A 22,091-nucleotide genomic window follows, 5' to 3' on the forward strand; every position below is an offset into this window, starting at 1 on the left:
GGCCAAGAAGGCCACCGGGTCCAACCCCCTGCTGTTGCAGGACACCAAGTCACACCATCCCACTCAGAGGGCTGCCCAGTTTCTTCCTGAATGTCTCCAGTGTGGGAGAGCCCAGCACCTCTCCAGGCAGCTGGTCCCACTGTCACATTGCTCTGACAGTGAGGAAGCTTTTCCTGATGTCCAGTCTGAATCTGGGTTGTCGCAACTTGAATGGATTATTCCATGTCCTGCACTCTAGTATGAGCGAGAAGAGATCTTGACCTTCCTCTTTGTGACAGCCTTTGAGGTACTTTCAGGTGGATATCATGACCCCCTCAGTCTTCTCTTCTCAAGGCTGAACATGCCCAGTTTTCCAAGTCTCTCCTCACAGGGCAGTGTTTCCCAACCCTGGATCATTTCCAAAGCTCTGGACCCTTTCCAATTTTTCTGCATCTTTCTTAAATCTTGGTGCCCAGAGCTGGATCCAGTATTCTAGATGGGGGGTTTGCATTTCCCTGTACAGTTGTCCTTTGAAATTCATACATCTCCAATTTTGGCAACGGAGTTCTCTGATCGTCATCCTGCTGCCTCCTCCAACACCCTGCCGCCATCTTGCAGAATTTGCTGCTTGAGGCGACAGCTTCCTTCTGCCAAAGAGGAGGCCCATTCCTGAAGACTGTGACCCGGTGGCCCTTATGTCTGTCATCCAGGTCCTGCCTGCTGGTGGCAGCTTCAAAGTCCTGCCCACCCTTCTTTATCTTACTGTTATTTTTCCTTATCAGGTCTGTTCTCCAAGAGCCCTTCACAGGGAGCCTTGGAATTTTTTTTAGCCACCTTGGATTCTTTGAAAGGAAAAAAGGGGAATAAATGTAATAATTTTTAAAAATGCAGCACTGTCCTCTGTAAAGTAGGTGAACATGGCCATCTGGTTTGTCTGTGTGTTCTGGAAGACAGAGACCCGGTCTACGGTCATTTGTTTGGGCCTGTGAGTTCTAAGGCCAGGGCTGCCTTCCCCCTACTTCCCCCGATACTGCAGTGATCCCGAGTGTTATGATCGTTTTGTCCTCTTGCTTGCTGCCAGTCCCTTGCCACAGAAGTTTGGTTTCTCCTTTTGGTTATGCCAGGAGAAGAACTCTGGAGTGTGTTATGTAGAGATGGATAATTTCAGTTCCTTTCAGTTTCTCATTTTGCCAATTGTTAGCTCGATTCTCTTCAAACACTGAGAATTTCTCCAGTCTTAGGTTGGGTTGGCCTCAGACTTTGCAAATTGGCTTTTAAGAGTTCACATCCAAATTCATAGGCATTTTCCTGCACGTTTCTTCAAACGTATGCAGATTGGTGACGTTGTTTAATTTCCCCCCTTTAATATGCACATTGTTTGGATTGGAGTGTTCCTTTGCAAAATTCGGAGAAGTATAACTGTTGAAGCTCAAAGTTCCATTAAATGCAAACCAAACAGATTTCTCCCCCATCTCTGGAAGTGCCCCTCGTCAGCTGGCATTCATCTCTCTGGCTCTCACACTGCAAGGACTCGGGGATGGACACTCAGTTCACTTCCAGAATGTTGCTTGCTCTTTTCTCCTGCTGATGGGCTCCAATTTACAGCAACCCCTAGAGAGGCTGGGAAGATATTTTGCAGAAACACGTCTGGCATGATTGACACTTTAGCTCCAACTTTTCCCTCATCACAGCAGGCTGGACTCTTTTAGATCTCCAAGCTCCAGTACCCTTGTTCTAGCTCCCCTGTTCAACATTTTAATGGCATGTGTGAATGGGAATGTGCATGCATGTGTGTCTGACCAACATCAAGGGTAGACATTGCTGGGGACCTGCCACGGACCCACATGCAGCAGGGGCCTTCCAGCAACTGCCCAGAACTTGCTGCGCCTCTTCTTCACTGCAACCTGCCTCTCTCCTTGCCCAGGCACCCTGCTCTTCCCCTGCCCAGATCATGGGGTGGCAAGATGGAGGAGCAGGAGGTGGAATTGCCCTCCGCTCGCCACCCTCTGCCCCACCAAGCAAGCAAGTGGCAGTAATGATGAGAAAGGATAAGCGGCAGGAGTGGCCAGTCTCTTGCACCTGGCAGAGCGATCGGGGGAGTTGCTGTTGGGTTCCGAGCAGGAGAAACCGCACCGGTGCAGGGGAGGCCCTTTGAAACTCCTTTAAGTGTGCCAGGTGGAGTTTCTCAGGCCAAGTGTGAGAATCAGCCTGTTTTGGAAGGGGAGGGAGGGTTCTCGGGGGGGGGGGGGGAGCAGGTGCGAGACCCAGCTCTTGGTCCTGGAAGGAGGTGAGCTCCTTGATGGCAGGGGTTTGCCACCCGTGGCATCTTGCTCTCCCCCAGCGATAGCCATCCTGAGGGTGGAGCTAGTAGCTCTACTGAAAGGGAGGGACCACAGGGAAGTTTCCGGTTTGGATCCAACTCTTTACATGAGCAGAGGCTTTTCTGCTCAGCTTTGGGAGAAGGCTATTTACAGCTCAAACCCACTCTGTTCTCTGTGGAGCCTCACTTAAAGAACTGCATTTCAAAGGACTATTTTGGGTTTGGGAACCAGAGAGAAGGGGCCAACTCATGACAGTGTCTTGCCAAAGAAAGCTCCAAACACTGGAGCTGATGCTGAATGTGAGTACATGCAAATTTCAGGATTTGCTGGTCTTAGGAACTGTACAACCAAGTTCTACTTGAAAGACCAATCACTGGCAAAGTTTACTGGCCTTTGTTGTCTTCTCACAACTCAGTTGGAAGAAGGGAACAAAACTCAGTTGTCTAACAGTCGCTGAAGAGCTGGATGATTGCAGGGAAGCCATCGCTAGGGAGTCGTGTGTGGGACTATTGGGTGCGGTATACAGACTCTAAATTAAATAATAAACAAACAGCTCCTGGGATCAGAAAACCCATCTGGAGCTGTTCACTGCTCCCTGTGTTTGAAGATCCTCAGAAGACGTGCCAGACCTGTGGGGTAGACAGGACACTTGGGAACGAAGGACTTCAAGTGAATCTTGTCTACATGGCTCTCCAGCAGTTCTCCCCATAGCAAGCAGGGGACAGTAAAAGGAAAATTGATTAGGGAACTTTGCATTTTCTCTAGTGTCAGAAGTGGAAAAATCTCGGTGCAAGTGGGAACGTCACAGCTCGGCCTCCCTCCTGCTCCTTGCAGAGGGTGGGTCTGCAGCCAAGTTCGAGGGTGCGTGTTTGCCACTGGGAAAGTCCACCGCTCCATCCCCATTCCAGGGATCTGGAACAGCGCTGTCAAAAGACCTTGCCAAGCATGGTCAGGACTGCACGGTCTTGAAAGTTTGACTGCTCCTGAGAGGTGTTTGTGGTGGGTAGAAGGGGGTGGGCTGCTTCCCGTGCCTACATTTTTGGGAGGAGTTGACTCAACGTTCCTTGCAGCTTCCATTGGCTGGCAGCCACCACCGTCATTTCCACCAATAGGGATGAGAGCTGTTTTGGAAACTGCACAGAGCAAACCAGCACATGGGGGGGACCCGAGGGAGGGAGGCTTGGTCCTCGGACTTGGTCCCTGGCTTAGCTTCTCTGCATTTGACTTGAAGGATCTCCCAGGTAGAAGACCCTGGCAGAATGGTCCTTGTGTGAAAATATTCACTCTTGTAGAGCAGCTTTTTTAAAAAAAGGAGATCCTGCAACAGAAGCTCATCCAAATGGCCCACTATTTGCATGGAGGAGTGTGCTGAAGTTCACTGAAACCGGCAGAGTTGAGAGAGGAACTTAGCCGGGGTGGGGTGTGAAAAACACACGGCTGAGTAAACAGCTCTAGCACTCTCGCTTTCTGGGCAGCTGTCGTCCTTGCCTCCCCTGGCCAGCCGCCAGCTCCTTTGCTTTCCTCCCTCTGGTATCAGTTAGCATCTTTTCCAGGACTGGTGCTCCAAGGAAAAAAACTTTTCCAGCTGGCTCTTGCTATGCATGTATCACTTTTATCTGAGCCCTTTTTAATAGGGTCCAGTGGGAGAAAGCGCAGAGTTCTCGAGACTGGAGTCGGAAACAATTGGTTGCAGTCAGAGTTGCGATAAGTGCCGGGATGATCCGGAGCTGCCGGTTCCCAGGGGACTGGCTCCGTCTCCCATCTGAGCAGAGAGCGGGTGGAAGACAAATGAAGATGTCTTGCAGTTACTTACCGAGTCAACCGACAGCTCAGTCTTTGCAAGCCAGGAGTCGCTGGTGTGACTCCGTGATCTGAGCGAGACGTATGAACAGAACTGGCCAGTCCCTAAATGCAGACTCGGGCAAGCACTGAGCCTCCGAGATTGGAAACAGGCAACTCATTAAAAGCAGTGCTCAATTGCCCCCGAAGTGGGTAGCACCAAAACTTCCCCCAGACAAAAGGCTAATAGATGCCCGCCTTCAAGTGTGAGAATTCAGTGGAAGCCACAGAAATTCCTGAAGTGCCTTCTGGGCACCCCGCCCGCCACCCCACAAAGCCCTTCTCCTCATGCCCAGGTCACACTGATTTTTTCTGTTCATGTAAACCCGTCACAAATCCATCATGACTTTTCCAAGCAACAGTAGTACCCAGATCCTGAAAAGGCCAGGGGGGCATCCGTAGGCCAAAACACTGGGGTGTAAGGCTTGGGGCACATTTATAGAGGCAGCTGCGCGAGGCTGCCGAGGAGGACTGTCTGCACGACCCCTCCGCTGTGAATCATCAGAACCGGGACCTCAGAGAAAGCCTGAGCCCAAACCAGTCTGGCTGTTTTCTGTTTGGAGGCACATGCCTGATTCACAGATTTCCAAAGAAGAGTATAAGGCAGCATCTCTGTCTGTGTGTGTTTTCAGGAGATGATTTTTTGAAAAGAACTTGCCAGCTAGTATTAAAGATGAGCTGCTTTGGTGCAGCGTGATTTAGTTGTGGTAATTGCCTTTAGGTTACTACAGCAACATCCCTGAATCTAAAACAGGATTGCTGTTCTTTGTGTGACGAAGATTCTGGGTTCAAATTTCGGACCAGGGGATACAAGGGGAGGGGTGCCTTTTTCTTTGAAACTGTTTTTTTGAAAGAGGGGATTCAAAGCTTGGTGGAGGAGCTCATGTTACTGATGCAGAAGGTCTTGGGTTAATTCAGGATAGATTGATTGACATCCCGGGAAAGAAAAGCCCACTCACTTTACCTTAAAGCCCCCCTTTCAGTAGCTGCTGTACCTATTAAAGGGTGTGAATGCAGGGGGCTTCTGCTGCCTCGAAGCACGAGCCAAATTTTATTCAGTCGCCTCACGTGATTAGGATGGTTTGCGTGGTTAATATTGTGTGCACTGTTGCGCACATTCAGATATGGCAACAACAGTGATGCTAACAGAGCCGAAGGATGCAACCTGCACCCTACCCATGGCCTCAGTGCATGTGGGCCTCTGAGCATGTGCATGCTGCATGCCTGGGATGAGGCAGCAGCAATCTCCACGGAGCCCTGTGCTGGGTATTTTATCTGGGCAGCTATTTTCGACCGTCCAGATAAAGCACTGGGGAGGGGGAAAGGAGGAGGCCCTGGCGCCTGTAGGAACTGGCAGGAGCCCCTGGCCCCACCCTCTTCCCGTCCCTGCCCCCTTGCTCATCAGAGGCCCTGGTGTGCCTCAGCGGGGAGGGCACTCGGGGTGCTTCTTTGCACGCTGGCTGCAAGGTGGGCCGGGCGAGGATTTGGCCCTGGTGTCCCAGCTACAAGATGGCCGGATCTCAGAGCAGGGACTCCGAATAGCCCCCTCCCCTCCCAGAACGCCAGCTTAGGTTCGGCCCAAGGGACAGATTTCGCTGTCTCTGTGTGCAGGCAAGGCTGGGCTGGGCTGCATAAAAGGGTATTCTAAAAAACAAAGGGTGAGAAGTCAAAGAAAAGGTCCCCCTGCACACACACATGCTCAGCGTGACCGACTAGGGCCGTGCTCATCTCTGTTTCTAAGCCGAAGAGCCAGCGTTGTCCGAAGACGCTTCCGTGGGCATGACAGCAAGGTGCACGGAAGGCTGTTACTTTTCCCACCAAAGTGGTACCTATTTATCTACTTGCATTTGCATGCGTCCAAATTGCTAGGCAGGCAGGAGCTGGGACAGAGCAGCGGGCGCTCGCCCCGTTAGTGGCACTAGGGGTTCGAACTGCCGATCTTCCGATCAGCAAGCTCAGCGTCTTCCCCGCTAAGCCACCATGAGATCTACTACCCAAATGCACAGGGTGCCAAGCTTATGCACATGTTTTGGAAGTAGGTCCCATTGGACAGAGGGAGACTGACTTTCTTTTGCTGGATTTTTGTGTGTAATTTAAAAAAAAGTCACACACCACCCTTTTTCTCAGAAAGAACACGAAGCAGCTGAAGAAATGCATGTTGGCCATTGGCAAGCAGCACCAGGGCTGCAGACTGAGCTCCAGGTGAGCAGAGGCTTCATGCATATGCAACATTTCCAGTCTTCCAGACAAAGGCTTGGAAAATCTTGGCCAGACCCAGCCTTGCTTCTCCTCCTCACTTGCCCTCCCCGAATGGACAGGGCTCTATATATTACATACTATTCTTACCCCTCTTCCCCTGTATGCCCCTCTTCCTTACTGCCTACAAGAGTTACCTGAAGGAGCGCTTATGTCCATATATGCCCTTGAGATCAGTGGGGAGGCCCTTCTCCGGGAACCCTCCATGAAGGAAATTAGGAGGGTAAGTACTCGGAGGAGGGCTTTCTCTGCGGTGGCACCCAACCTATGGAATTCACTCCCCAAAGAGGTCCACCTGGCGCCGTCGTTATTTGTTTTTCGGCGCCAGGCAAAGACCTTTTTATTCAAATGTTATTTTAATTGTTAATATTATTTATTCATTGTATTCTTTGGCCAGGGTGACTTAATTTATTCTTAATTTATATTCTTAATTTATATAGTTTTATTGTATTTTTTTTCTGGTTTGTGAGCCGCCCCAAGGCTTCGGCGAATGGGGCGGCATAGAAGTCCCCTAAATAAATAAGATCCCATCCCATTAAGGATCAGATACATGCAACAATGACATCACAACACTCTGTAGCCAATTAGATTTGATGGTGTAGCAATTTTATGAATCCAGCTGAGAGTGAGGGCATTCTGGCTGGCTCTCACTCTGAATGGGCAAGCAGCTTCACGCATCAGGCCTCCCCATCACTGAAAACGAGGGACGATCTTTGCAGGGTGCAAATGTTTGAGTGAAATGCACCCTCTCCTTTTTTGGCTCAGCTCTAACTTCATGCGGCAGGACTGGGAAAAACCTCTCTTTGCCTGAACCCTGGACTGTTAAAGGAGACAGGAGAGCTGAATGGGAAGAGCAGTCCATCTCGGTATGATTTCCTGCATGATGGCTTGGAAGGTAGCAATGCTTCATACGCATGAGGCCGCCATTTCACCAGGATCTCAAAAAGGGAGGCCCCGGGACAACTAGCTGAGCTCTTGTTCCTGCATTCGGCTCTCTCGCTCTCCTGTAGGGAAGACATCCTTCCAACGCCGGAGCAATGCTGCATCTCTTCAGACCAGGGGGCCAAGAGCAAAAGAGCATGTGGCATCTGGCCCTCAGTCAGGGCTTGCTTCTTCCGCCTTCCTGGCGTGTTTCCATTTCCAGCCTCACCCTTCCCTGGGAGGCGGGTGAGCTGCCTCCAGGCAAATGCATTTTCATGCTGGGAGGGATGGTCGCTCTGGGCTGTGCTGGATGCGAACAGCTCTCAGCACAGCACCGTAATTTGGATGCAAATTCTCCAGTCCCTTAGGAGGAGGGAGAGCCAAGGCAGAGAGGTGACAGTCCGCTCGCTAGTCGACATCGGCATCAGCCTGAATTAATAAAGCAGAGTCCTTCTCCCTGTGGGCTCCCACGCCTTAATCTCGGGAGAGTGGCCCACATCATGGAAGTGCAAACCGTCGTTGTGCGCTGCTCTCCTTTCTGATTGCTCCTTATCTTCAGGCCAGGCACGGACTGGACCGTCTCAACAGGAAGGGCTGTGGGGGTGTGGTGGCACCCCTGCTTTGCCTGTGGAAAATCCAGAGTTCAACCCCTGCCCCCTCCAGGTGGCCTGGAAAAACTTGCAGCGAAGCTGGCTGGGTGGCTAATACGGTACGGAAGGTTCCTAGGTTTTACTTTTCAAAAATGCAGGGAAGGACAACACGCTTCTCTGCAATTTAGTTTCATGGTTTCCTTTTTCATTTCATTTTATTTTATTTTAACAATTTCTACGCTGCCCCATTCGCAAAAAACCTCGGGGCGGCTTACAACATAAATAAACAATTATATAATTAGCCTTAAAAATCCGGAAACATCTCAGCATGTACATAAAAACCCAATAAATACAATCAATAAATTAACAATTAAAATAGTGTTTAAATAAAAAGGTCTTGGCCTGGCGCCAAAAAACAAATAACGATGGTGCCAGGCAGACCTCTCTGGGGAGCGCATTCCATAGGTGGGGTGCCACTGCAGAGAAGGCCCTCCTCCGGGTATTCACCTTCCTAATATCTTTCATGGAGGGCTCCCAGAGAAGGGCCTCTGCCGCCCGATCTCAAGGGGCGGGAGGGCATATATGGACGCAAGCACTCCTTTAGATAAGCGCTCCTTCCCTTCTTTCTGTGCAAGGAATATTCAAGGTGGCAGAAATTAAAGCAATGCTTTGTAAGAGAGGACACACCTCGGAGAGCTGTTCAAAGAGCAGGCACTCCTCTCTCTCTAAAGTCCGTGGACACCCTGGATCAACCTGCCTCAATCTGGTTCCTTCCGGATGTGTTGACCTGCAAAGTCCCAGCACCGTCTGGCCAAATGCACAGGATGTGTCTCTATTGAACTGTGTTAAGTGTTGAACTGCAACTCCCAAGACCCCCAACCAGGACAATCGGTGGGAAGCTGGGGCGTCTGGCGAGGCTCAGTCAAGGAAAGCAGGCCCCGGCCCTGAGCTTTTTGCTGGGTGGGGAGCCGATTCTGGCATGAGTGCAGTCCTCCCTTTCTGGCCCCAGAGCTCCAAACACAAGACGGACTCTTTGCAAAAAAGATGGTTTGCTGGCACTTCACAGCTTCAAGGCAAGGTAATGTTCCAAGCTCCCCATCAAGCTGGAAGATAAGCCTGAGTGCATTCCAGGAATGGTTGCCGAATCCACGCTAGGGACTCCTCTGCAGAGCCCTTTCCTCCAGTGACTCTGGAGCGCCAGACTCAGGGCTGCACCCGCTGTTTGCAGGGCCAGGCAGCAGAAACGAGGCCCCAGTTCTCTCACCAGGAAGCTCCTCTCTCCTGACACCTCATCACAGGGCCAGGGATGCAGCAATGGCTCTTCCTCCCACTGCCACCCCTTCCAAAACATCCCCACTTTCTGGGATGGCCTTGGTCCCTGGGAACAGCGACCTCAGAGGCGCTCCAAAGGCCCGGGCCTCGTCTCTCAGAGCTCCATTTTCCTCTTTCAGGGTCCTCTCTTTCCTCAGAATCCAAGCCCTGCTACCTCGGGGCACCTGCCAACAGTGCTAATGGCCCACTCACTCCACATTTAATGCTCCCCGATCGGATAAAAACCCAACTCCCGTTCACTCCTATTGCGGCATATTAAGAACTGGCAGGTCAAAGAGGAGGGTCTAACCTAGCTTTCTTCTGGACATGGGTTCCCTGTGTGTAGAGACATTTCTGGTATGGAAGCCTCTGCAGTTCTGTGAACCCTGCCTGCAGACTGAAGCAGTGTAGTCCAGAAGCAGGCTTATTGCTGGAGTGGGAACGGCATCTGAAGGGCAAGAGGCCGGCAGTGTGCAATAGTGTGTTTGTGGAAGTAGGCATCCAAGAGACGATCCTTGCACAACTGTGCCTTGCTTTGCCATATTCAAAGGAGCCTTCAGGCAGGGGGACCTGGCAGCCACTATTCTACCAATCCCCAGCTGCCCCTAAGGCCTATTTGCTTGCCTAGCAACCGCCACACCGTCCACCAAGGAACAGGGCAAATAAGCACCAATAAACCCCCTGAAGGCCTGGGACAGGGATACAGGTGGGGAGACAGAGGTGAGCAAGCAGCAGGCACTTCTGCTGCCTGGAGATCTGGCTGAGCGACGGGACAGAATTTGAGGAAACGGGGTTTGGCCGATGTGCAGGACATCTCACAGACCTGCCCTGCTCATGGACTTGCATCCGGGCATCCGGTTGACTCCTGGAGGAAAAGAAACCTCACCAGGTGCACCTTTGGTCTGATGTTTTTATGTTCACATGGCCAGAGGGATGAGATGCAGCTGAACCGAATGCATGGAACAAGTGGGTTTTAAGAAATCCATCTATTTTTCATTTTTTTAAAAATGTTCAAGCAGCTTCCCAGGAAAGGCAGTGATAGGCCACAGACCTCTTTGCAGGCTTCATGGCCAGTGGATTATTATTATTTTTTAAATTAAAAGTATGTCAAAATCTTTGGCTATCTTATCTAAGGCAAATCAACTCTCCAGAGGCCCAGATCTTTTTGGAAGTCCCCCTCCTCTCACTGCCCAGCTTTCATGTGTGCTTCCGCCCCGCCAAAAATATTAGCCCAGCTCTGGATCTGAAGGGCTATAAAAGGGAAAAAGGAAGGACTAAAGGGAAGGAGGCGGGAGCAGAGTCAGCTGGGAAAAGACCAGGAGCCTTTCATGTTGAAACATGGGTTCTCATATTCACTGGGTTCACATGTCATGACAAGCAATTGTGGTTTTTCACTATCATGGGCTTGTTGTGTTGTCTGGACTAGTTATGGTATATCATCACAGTTTGTTTTGGACCTGGAAATCCAGGGAGAAACAATGATCTGTTATATAGTTTCCATTTCTTATGATGGTTTGTTCATTTTTTTGGTTTGTGGTGGAGAAAAAATCATAGAGTAGCATGGAAAGAGTGGCCACTCAGCCGTCTGTTCTCTACTGCCCACCCCTCCCTAACAAGGTAAGTGTAATCACCGGGTTTATTCCTGTTGGCCAAGGCACGTGCCCATCTCTCTCTATACTCTCAGAAACAGCATGGAGGGAAAAGGGCGCAAAAGTGTTTATTACGAGTTCATAAAAAACCCCTTGGGGACCGGAGTGGCTAGGAAGCATTACAGGGATGCAGGCAGACTCGTGAGTGGGGAGAGAGCAACCCTGGCTCAGGACCTCAGTGGACCAGTCAGGATGAGGCTGCGGAGGTTCATAGGCCACGACAGCGTAAGGGAGGTTTTGCTGCTGCTGCTTGGGTGTGCGGCGAGAGCAGAAGGGTGGAGCAGGGAGTGTGGGAAACCACATGGCCCAGGGAGGCAGAACCAGCCTGCGCAAAACTCTGCGTGCTGCGGAAACTGTGCAGGTTGCTTGCGGTGATGTGTGAGTCCAGATTGTCTGCTGTCTGAACCCAGACATTTAACAAAGCCAACCCAAGACAGTTGCTGCCAGAGGAAACGGGCAGGAAGCAGCTGGGTTTAATTGAAGTTTTCCTTTGCTAGCGTCTCCCCTCTGCTTCCCACTGCCTGGTAGCTCTTGGGTCAGGTGGACACCGCAATGCGTACTGGTAGGGCCGGCTCCATGGCCACCCACAGAGTGAGCATCTCACTAGGATATATTTTTCAAGTTTCTGCTTTGGGACTCCAGACAGGTTCCTTTCCAACTGCCATTTGCTCTTTTTCATGATCATCATGATCATTGTTGTTGTTGTTGTTGTTGTTATTATTATTATTATTATTATTATTATTATTATTATTCCATCAAATAGTAGCTGTCTTTTTGTAAGACAGTGTTAATTTCAGTGATGTATTGTTTAGGGCTGAAAGCCCAAGAGACAACATACTGAGTAAAATTACAAATTAATGAATTTGAATTACAAATTAATGACTTGATGAATGACTTATTTTCTGATGCCCAGTTGAGAATTTTTCAGCAATTTGCACAACCATCACGACTCTGTCAAGGATCTGAAGCAAGCAGGGTCGTTTCAGGACTGGAATGTCCCATATTGTGTCCTTCAAAATCCAGCTGTGCGGGGAGGGGGATTTTGGCCAGGGCTGTGTTGTGTGGGGAAATTTGCCCCACTTCCCGTTCTGATGGCTGCCTTAGTTCTACTCCCCAAGGCCAAAACTATGCCGTATGGTCTCCTTCCATGGCAGAAAGCTGTGGGCAAAAGGCTGGGTGGAGGATTTAATTTAGGAAAAGACCTAACCACCCCGCCTCACTCTTCTGACCTAGACGAACCCAACAGCTCTGCACTTATGAAGTTGCTGTTGTTATATTACCACCTTTCCTCTTCTTCTAACGGACCCAAGGCAGCTTTCAAAGTTCTCCTCTCATTGTGTCCTCACACTGTGGCGGTGTTGCTTCCTTCCCCTGCCTCCTTCCCTTGCATTTCTCCTGCAGCGTGGAAGGAGCATCCTCTCTTTGATGCCCACCTCTGAGAGCTGGTGCAGGAAGAGCTGGGATGCCTCTGCTAGCGCTGACAGATTGGGCATCTGCCAGCCCCTCTCTGGGCCTGATTGCTAGTTCTGGGGCTTGCCCCACGATCTGTTGCATTGTCCAAGTCTGGGTGACACAACAAGCCATCATGGTAGGAAGAAACCCTAGAACAGGTAGATGGCTGTCTCTTATCGTAGTTTCAACCATGATTGGGTTCAGACGATACAACAAGCAACAGGGTTTCTAAATTATCTTTGCTTGTCACGATCTGCAAACCCAGTTACTATGTTCAGTAGGACTTGTTCCCTCCATAATGAATTTAGGATGCCAAATGTAACCATGATGGAGAACATTTCATTGGATTACACTTCCTGTTATAGGTGGGGTTATTCTTTTAATTGTATTTACAATTGTATGTATTTATACCCCTGATCTTCTCATTTCATAAGAGCTGAGCTGGCGGTCAAGGACAGGGACTTGTGAGGCCTTCACTTGGAGGGCGCCATGTGTTGTCGATGTTGTTATGTGCCATCAAGTCATCGCCAGCAACTGTCATCTCTGCACAGTGTACATCAGAAGGTTCACAATGAAATAAAACCATTTAAAAAGAATAGTATAGAAAAGTTATCCATATGTTCACCTCATCTGGTTGTATTTTATATGCTCTGTGAACTGTCCAGAGAGCTTTGGCTATTCAGCAGTATAGAAATAAAACAAAGGATAATAAAACAATAATCATGAAGGCAATTTGGCACAAATACTGCTGCAAAACCCATGCAGTGCCTTGTTTCCAGACTGTGAGATAACTGCACTTTCTGCTTGGATAGCAACCGAGCTCTTCCTTGTCCTTCCTGAGATCGGTGAAACCCCCACTGCAAGCCGGTATTCGGGGAGTCCTCTGAAGCCCAATCAATATCATTTCGGGGAGTGTGGATCCAATAGATAAGGATGAACAGACAGTACGTGAGGGATTGCAGCCTTAACTGCCTGCATGGCTGTGAAAGAACAAGAGAAAATTGTTGGAGGAAATCTAACAGGGCGAATTTCTCCCCCCGGGAATGGTGTACAGCCACTTGAGGCCGCAGGACCTTACAGAAGAGGTACAGGGCAGCCCTGATTGCAGGATGTTACCCCTTTCTCCATATGACCAGGATGCTACCAGAGGTGGGAAGGCATCTTGGAATTATCCAACTTCTTAATATTCCTGGGCAATGTTTCTTCCTACCATCCTAATAAAAAATGCACTCCGAACAAACATATTTCCTACCTTGTATCCATGGGCTTGTGATGTTTGTTTGCATTTATATAAATTTATATCTGTTTGTCAGATAAATAAAACACACCAAAGAGTCTGCAAACAATGCTGCAGCAGCTGAGAGAAATGATAGCATGAAAGTAAAACAATATGAAACTATAAATCTACGGTGAGAAGAACACGTTTATTTTGTAAAGCACTGTGGGAAGATGTTTCTAACAGACATATAGAGCAATCATCAGTAGCCTTGGATGGTTTTATCCTCCAGGAATGTGTCTGATTCACGAGAGCTAGTATGGTGTGGTGGTGAAGGACTGAGGACCTAGGAGATCCGGGTTCAGGTCCCTACTCCGCCAGGAAGCTTGCTAGGTGACTCTGGGCCAATCACAGACTCTCAGCCTAACCTACCTCACAGGGCTGTTGTTGGGAGGATAAAGCGTGTCTATGTAAGCCACTCTGACTTCCTCACGAGAGGAAAAGATGCAGGCTATACATGCAATGTAATAAATAATAATAATAGCAATCTCCTTTTAAAGGTGGCCTTCACTGCCCACATTCATGATGCCACCACTTTGGTAAAGTTGAACAGGGTTAGCTGTGGTCCGTGCCTAAACAGGAGACTGGCGGGGAACCTGCTCTGCATCCCTTGATTTCCACGAGGGAAGAAATGTACTAAGTGGGACTGTGTGTGTGTGTGTGTGTGTGTGTGTGTGTGTGTGTGTGTGTCTGCCTATCCTGTATCTCAGAAGGTGCTTCTGTCCACAGATCCAATTTCTGTTAGACACCCAGAACAGAATCTGACATAAAAAGAAGACAGTCTCCAAATGAGTAAGCTCTGCTCGCAGGCTTCGCTGAGTTCTAATCCAGGAAAGGTTTTCATTGATTAATGCTAACAATGACATTGACTAGGGCGGCGAGAGGATGCATACTTACCCAGCATTAGCCCGGCTCAGCAAATCATCCACGCCACTCGGGCTGCGGTTTAAACCTCGCAACACCGGTGTGAATTGCACGGGAAACGGGCATCGGGAGGGGGAGCTGGAGCTTGCGCGAAGAACACGTCGGCGCCTGTTTTTCCTGCGATCGGTCAGAGAACCGGGCGGGTGGTGGGAAGGGCATCTTTCGGCTGCAAGTCCTGCTTGGTTTAATTTAGGCTTAATGGAGGTTGCGTAAAGGTTACCTAAGGGCTGAATGAGATTAAGACCACCCAGGATGGTCTTAATCGAGCCCGGGAGACGTGCTGAGTAAGGATTCCCTAAAACTAAGCTGGTGAAATGGGGAATGAGGATTTATGTATGAGCCTATTAAGGATTATAGACATCTGCATCTTTTTAAGTTGGAAGACATTGAGATAAACTGGTGGGTCGTACCATATTCATTTGTTTGTTGTCTTTTTAATGAACACACACACACATCAGAAACAGAGCTAATTTGCATGGTCATTGCCGTTTGATGTTCTTCCATATATAATGACTACAGTCGTTAGGCAGAATCCATTGAATAGTTCCGACTGGCTTCCGATGCAAGCAATGGAATAGGTCTTTCTTTTGCATAAAGGCTGGTTTGCATGTGCTCATTGATCACTTGCCATTTTCAGGCTGCTAGTGGTAACTAACAGGCGTGAACGAGTCCCTGCCATTCAAAACCCTACAGGTTGAACACTCCTGCCTGTTCTCTTTGCATTGTTCATTAGATGATGTTTGTGCATTTGGCTGCAAGCCAGACAAGGTCTCGTAATCCACGAGAACGTTTTGCAGATTCATCTCAACAGGGCAATTGATTAGGGCCACCATCCTAGGTGAACATAGAATCAGTCAGAAGGGGTCTCCTGGGCCATCTAGTCTGACCCCCGGCTCCAGCCGGCTCTGCTCATGAGATGCCTACCATGAAGAAGCTTGGATGGATTGCGCACAGGCAGGACACGCAGTGTGCCAGGCTGTGGGACGACGCCATCACATGTGCTGGGTGGTTATGTAGCAGGACATGCGCAGTTGCCGCCCCACCTGGTGTCTGGGGCCCAAGTACACACTGTGCCGCTCGCAGTGTGGAACAGAGCAGTGCGCACTATTTGTGAAATGTGAGAGCCAGTGTGGGGTGGTGGTTAAGAGTGTAGGACTGGGACTCAGGCGGTCCGGGTTCGAGTCCCCGCTCGGCCATGGAGCCAGCTGGGTGACTTTGGGCCAGCCACAGACTCTCAGCCCAGCCTACCTCACAGGGTTGTTGTTGTGGGGATGAGATGGAGGAGGAGAGAGATGTAAGCTGCCTTGAGCCCTTTGCAGGAAAAAGGGCAGGATATCAATCTGAAGAAAACAATGTGTTGGATGTGCTTCCCGGTGAAAGGACAATCCTGAGAGTGTCCCTCTCGGGGCGGCCTCAGCTGCTGCCTCTGGGAAATGGGCATGCCGAAGGAGTGGGGGGGGGGTCGAATGACGAGCGCCGCTCCCAGCCAGCAGGCGCACGGCGTGGCCGGAGCGTTCTGTGCCCTCTGACCCGCCTCTGCGGAGGTCGGCGGCTGAGAGAGCCCCGCAGGGCGTCCGCGTCCCCGGCGGCCCTCTGACCAGCGCTCTGCCTTGCCTTCAGGCACGCCTTTTCAGCGGTCTCAGCATCCTCATGCTACCTCCTGCCGGCACTTCCACCTGGGCCCCCAGCCTCAGCTCTCCGCGGACTTCCCCCTGCCTCACGCCGTCCAGCCTCACATGGCGCCTCCTCACCAGCACAGCGGCCCGCTGCACCCGCCCCTGCCGCCTCTGCCCGCCCTGCCGTTCCAGGACGTGACGGGACCCTCCTTCCTACCTCAGGCCCTCCACCAGCAATACCTCCTCCAGCAGCAGCTCCTCGAAGCCCAGCACCGCCGACTCATGCCTCACCCCAGGTGAGCTCCCGCCCGCCCCAGGCGACCAGGCATCCGTGCCCCGACCCGGTGGCCCTCCGCCTGCCAGCAGGGCGGGCCTCCTTCAGGCCTCGTAAAATATTGGGGCGGCCTCCTGACATGCTGGGTGGCCATTCGCATTGCCCCAGCCCCAGAGCGAATGCAGTCAAGGAGGGTGCCTTCCAAAGCATTAATCCGAGTGGCTGTCGCTGTAAGACGTCCAGGCCAGTTGTGAGCCTCTGGGCCACACCCCATTCTTCCGTGTGTAATCTTTTTCAAGGAAGGTCATTTATGCCTGCGCAAGGCTCTCTTTCCTGCATGCCTGCTGGATAAAGCAGCCCCATCCAGGAGAGGCGACCAGCAGGACTTGCTTTGGCGAGGGTGGGCAACAGGCAAAAAAACCAAGCTGGTCCCTCAAGTGGGAAGGCCTGCACCATGGTGGCCCCAGGAGCCCAGGTACCCTGGGCAAGACTGCCGTCCTGCAGCTCAGCCCCTGCACCCAGCCCCCTTCCTGCTTCCCCTGCTCTCTCGTTCCTACTGCTAAGGTGGCAGCAACAATGGGGAAGTTTAATTTCTGTTTTTAGAAAAGATTTTCGAGCCGAGCCCAGGTGCACCATGGCCCTCTCCCCCTATTCTGCTGTTCCCCAGGGTGCAGCTTCGCTCCACAATGTGTCAGACCTCTTGCATTGTTTTAAAGCAAGCAAGCAAGCAGCTGTGCAGCCCTTTATTTGTTTATTTAAAACTTTAATGTGCCAGCCACTACTGAGGTCTCGGGATGGTCTTACGATAGAGAACGGAGCACAGCATCCAAATTGCTCTTCCATACAATAAAACCCCACATTAAAATCAGGCTCAAACCTTAAAATAATGGGAAAATAAAAAGGTTTTAGCCTGACGATGAAGGAATAAACTTGCGTACCACAATCTGTCCCTAACCGTACCACTGTGTACACATACCGGGGATTAGCATGCCTTGCGCTCGGGTACGCTGCCCTTGAGCATCAAGGAGACATGTGGGCAGGTCCCCAGAGGGATGTAGAATCCTAGAGTCGCAGCCTGTTTGGTTTTACCCACCAAGTTGGTTCTTATCTATTCTGCACATTCTCTTGTTGGGAGAGTGTTGCCTGCAGGTCCCCACAAAGCTCTATGCAGACAACGGATTGAGAGCTCATGGCACAGAAGCACCTGGGGCAGTGGGCCGCACCTGAGTGTTTTCAGTCGGGACAGCCTGTGCTTCCACAAACTGTGCACTGTGCATAGGCTTGCCCATTTGTTCGAGCTTTGCATTTTTTCAGTATTCCGCATCGGCAGATGGAGTCATTGATCGCACAGTTCACATGTGCAGAAGCTCAGTTTCTATGCCCTCCTGCTCATATCTTGGTCCTGATGCCCGAGGTCAGTGAAAAGCACAGGGGTCGTGACCTCATCCCCAGGCCGGCCAGTACCCAGCACAGGAGTTTGATGGGCCAACCCCCCCAGTCTACTTCCTAATGGGTAGGACCTGCAGTGCCTTACTTATAGCCCTCCTGGCTGAAGGAGACAGCCCTGTCCTCATCTTCTAAAGGCTCAGGTGATGGGTCTTTAGAGAACCTCCATCTCCCCTGCCTTGCTGAAGTTTCAAGCTACACAATTAGGTGAAGGCACTTTAAATAGTCCAATCAGCTCCCCAGAGGGGCAGAGAGTACCACTCTAAGGACTTGTCTGCTACATGAAGCTTTAGTTGGCCTTAGTGACCTGCTGAGACAACATCCTCCTGTTGTCCGCATAGGAAAGAGTTGCAGCCAGTGGGACCCAGCTGAAACTACCCTAGATCCCAATTTCTTCTTATCTTGATCTTTCCTTTCACCAGCTTTCCAAACAAGTATCAAGGGATAACAAATGTACCACACCACAAGCTCCAGGTTGAATTCCTGACTTCTCCAGCTAAAAGGATTGAGGAAAAGACCCTTGCCCGAGACTCTGGCAAGCTGGAGCTGTTTAGGGTAGAGAATAACTATTGAGCATCTAGGAAATTTTAGACCCTGGCCTTAATGGGAGCCCAAATATCACTTCAATTGTGAAGCACACAGTTAATAGTTATCATCTCCCTGCGCCCCAGTTCATCATTTTATGCTTTATTGCTTCTTCTGCTTTCCTGATATGCTACAGCAAAAGGAAGTGCAACAACAAAAACTCTCTTTTGCCAACCCTGATGAACACTCTGAGCATGTGCAGAGTTTCAAGCTTTTAACTCATTTAAGTCATGCCACCATTATGACTACCTGAATTAAAATGGGGCTCCAAATTTAGTCTCACTTAGAACAGACCCATTGAAATCCATGGAACTTGGGTCCCATGGATTTCATTGGGCCTGTGCTACGAACAAGTAAAGCTGGAATCCACCGGGGATTTGCTCCCACTGGCACATTTACTTGGGGATAACAACCACTTCATAGTAGAAACAGCTGATCTAGTTTTAAAATAATGAAACGTAAAATGAGCACTGGTGACCTGGTCTAGGCTTGCCTGGTTGGCCTCCCACTGACTACCATTTTTTAAAGGACGGAAGGGTGACCCGCACAGCCCGAGAGCTGGGTGGTTCTGGCAGGAGCAGGGCTGCAGGAATCCAGGTTCGCTCCAGGGTCCAGCCCTGCCCGCACGCTGGACAATCGGAGGACAGGCAAACCTGGTAGAGGAAAGCGTCCTTTGTCCCCGTGATTCTTCTTCTCACCTCCCCATGGGTCTGTTTGCCCTGGATCCATTGTCTGGAAGGGCTATCAGTGCTGCCTTGATGCACATCCAGAGCTTGGCGGCTTGTTTGCACACTGTGAGACCTCACCTGTCTTTCTCTCTCTTCACCTCGTGCAGGCGGACGCAGGAGCGCGTGTCTGTCCAACCTCATCGGTTACATCCCAGCTTTGAATTTGGCCATCAACTGCAGACTCCTCAAGCCATGGGCCCCCCTCCCAGATACTTAGCTGAGGGAACCGACTGGTAAGCTACTCATTTGCGAGCATTGCTGTGACCTGCAAATCTAACCTCTGCCCTGAGCTGCCTCCATCCAGTTTCCAGCACCGCACTTTCTCTGAGCGTGGAAGAGCCGTCTGTTGATCCATATCCTCTCTCCAAATCTCTCTCAAGGAGCACTTGAACCTACTTAATTGCACTTTGCTCGGTCTTCCTCAATCATCAGTTTCCCCCCAACTTATGTCTCAACCCCCCCTCACTCCATTGTTGCACTAACTCGTCTAGTGCAATGGAATGTAAAATCTCTGAGAACTTCTGAGATCTGAAAATCAAGTTTCTAGCCCTTATGGCTGTGCAGGGAAAAGTCAGGATCATGTGGCCATTGTCTGTTGGAAACCTAGGGGCAGTCCACCCATCCCTCCCTTAATAACTTCGCTATTAACCAGCCAACCAACCCTCCTTCCTTCCCTCCTGTCTGTCGTTCACTCATTCATTGGTTTATTCATTTTTAATCGAAAAGGAATAAATAGAGAATGGAATGCGAGGCTTAATTGTCTCCCTGCTGTTGGTGCTCTAAAGAATTCTAGGGCTCCCCAGACAAGGTTGGGGAGGACATGGGACCGCGTCCTTAGTAGCATCAACACGTGGATCCCTTTACACCAGATCAGGGAAAGCTGTAATGAAGTAGTACCATCATCCTTATCGTGACCTGATTGTCAAGTTTCTGTTCTGAGGAGAGCACAAGCGGCACGTTGGTGATGGAGGAAACACCAAGCAAGTGAGATGGAAAGGTTAGGGCCATCGCAGATGTATTAGTTTGTCTTCTCAGCACAGGATCTGAGTGTTTGGTGCAGAATCCAGAGCCCTTTTGCATCAATGGGATATCCGGGGGCATTCTGTACTCAGCCCGACAATGCAGAATTAAGGAACAAACTGCAGAACTCCCCGCCGTGCTGGAATGCAAGCCTTGCCCTGTTTTTGCAAGGATGGTGGAGAAGAAACCTGGAGCGGGCCCAGCTGCTTCTCTTTCCTCTCTGTTGCCCATGTGGTTAATGCAGATGACAAGGTAACTACGTGGCTGACTCACTTCACCCCAGGGCTCTTGTTCCTTCCCAGCAGCAAAGACAGCCATCCCTGCATTATCAGAGGGTTCAGCTTTTGTGCAGTCCTAAGCAGCATGGAAAGCAATCCCCTTTCTCAGTCATTTTTTGAAGATGGCTGTAAAACGGAGCCAAAGTGCCGGCCCATTCAGCCCGGAGGCTCTGCTGATTCACGGAACTTTGCTCACAACTTTGTGGACTTTGCTGTGCTTCTGATGTCCCACTGTGATGACCCCATCACACCTCCAGAGTGCCACTTGTGGGTGCAGTGGCACCAGCGGAGAGAGATCGGTTTCGACGTCCATCGTAGCTCCTTGCCCCGGCTGCTGTTCGGCGCCTGCGTTTGAGCCGTGGGGTCCTGATCAGGCAAGGCACCTCGCTCTCGATTTGAGGGCACTCAGGAAGAACCAAAACCACCTGCGTCAAAGAGGACACACAGTGTATCGAATGCAGGGGGAAATACGGATGCAAAATATAAATACGCCAAGGAATGCTTGCAGTCCCCTTCTCTGCAGCAGGCGGGCTCCCTGAAAGGGTCGGCGGATGCAGCGTAGGCTTCCATAGGTGGCTGGCCAAGCAAGGGGCTGGCTCCTCTCCGCAGGCCCAGAAGAAAGGCAGTTCCTCTTGCCACGGGTGTTCTACAGTTCTCCTCTCCCACGAGCATTCACATCCTGGGAATGAAGCTGTTTCAGGAAGGCAAGCAGTTGTGTCTTCCCAGCAAAGCAGGTCTTATCTGCAGAAGGGCTGGGGAAGGCGTCTCCAAGACCAGCAGCTCTGGGGCTCTGGTGGGGTGGTGGTTAGTGTGCTGGAGTGGGGCCTGGGAAGTCCGGGTTCTGCTTCCCTCTGGGCCATGGAGCTCACTGGGTCACCTGGCCAGTGACCGCCTCTCAGCCTAACCTACCTCACAGGGTTGTCATGAGATAACAACGGAGAGGAGGTGGCTCATGTCAGCTGCCTCGAGTTCCTTGCAAGAGGAAAAAGGCAGGATATAAATAGAATGGATGAATCAATGAAAATTTATTAGCTGGCAAAGAGGCGGAGTGAAGAAAGGCCGCTGCCAAGCCTTTCCCTTTAAAAGAAACCCCCTTTCCCGTAGGCAAAGGAATGCCTGACTTACGAGCAAGCCTGACTTTGTTCACCGTGGACCAGAAGGTCCTAGTTCTGGGGTGACGGGCTGCCCCCCAACCGGAGAAGGATTGTATTTTGGACGGAACAGGCAGCCCGGGTGGGGAAGCATGCAGGAGGGCAGGGCAGCGCCCAGAGCGCGACTTCTTTGGGGCCGCTGCTGCTCCCACCCTTTCCCCCCCTTTCCCTGGCACCGTCAGATTCCTCCTTCATGGTTACTTTGCCCTCATTCCTCCTCCCCTCCTCCTCCCCTCTTTGTCACTCAGCTCTGCTACTTCCCCTCTCTCTGTTTTGACGTGTTGTCACTCTGGCTGTGTTCTCCTTGTGTGTTTTCCCTCTGCTTGTGTGCTCCCTCCCTCCCTCCCTCCATGGGGGCTTCCAGATGAGGGTTTTAATGAGCAATTGCCCTGCCTCATTCATGGGATTTTATGCCCCCCCCCCCCATGATCAGCATCCATTTATAAGCCTCCAGCTTTTCCCACCGATCGGCTGG

The 22,091-nt window shown here is 50.8% G+C and overlaps 1 protein-coding gene across 2 annotated transcripts in view; it reads left to right on the top strand.

The window, feature by feature from the left end:
- Positions 1 to 22,091, top strand: part of RNF165 (ring finger protein 165) — an 86,293-nt gene that overhangs the window by 51,002 nt on the left and 13,200 nt on the right. For both annotated transcript variants that reach the window (XM_044431606.1, XM_044431605.1), the window contains exons 2-3: positions 16,139 to 16,430; positions 19,275 to 19,400. In XM_044431606.1, coding sequence (XP_044287541.1) covers positions 16,139 to 16,430; positions 19,275 to 19,400 — 418 coding nt within the window. The remainder of the gene's footprint in view (positions 1 to 16,138; positions 16,431 to 19,274; positions 19,401 to 22,091) is intronic.

The sequence above is a fragment of the Varanus komodoensis genome, unplaced genomic scaffold (assembly GCF_004798865.1).
Source record: "Varanus komodoensis strain SLA01 unplaced genomic scaffold, ASM479886v1 scaffold22, whole genome shotgun sequence".
NCBI classification, from domain to species: domain Eukaryota; kingdom Metazoa; phylum Chordata; class Lepidosauria; order Squamata; family Varanidae; genus Varanus; species Varanus komodoensis.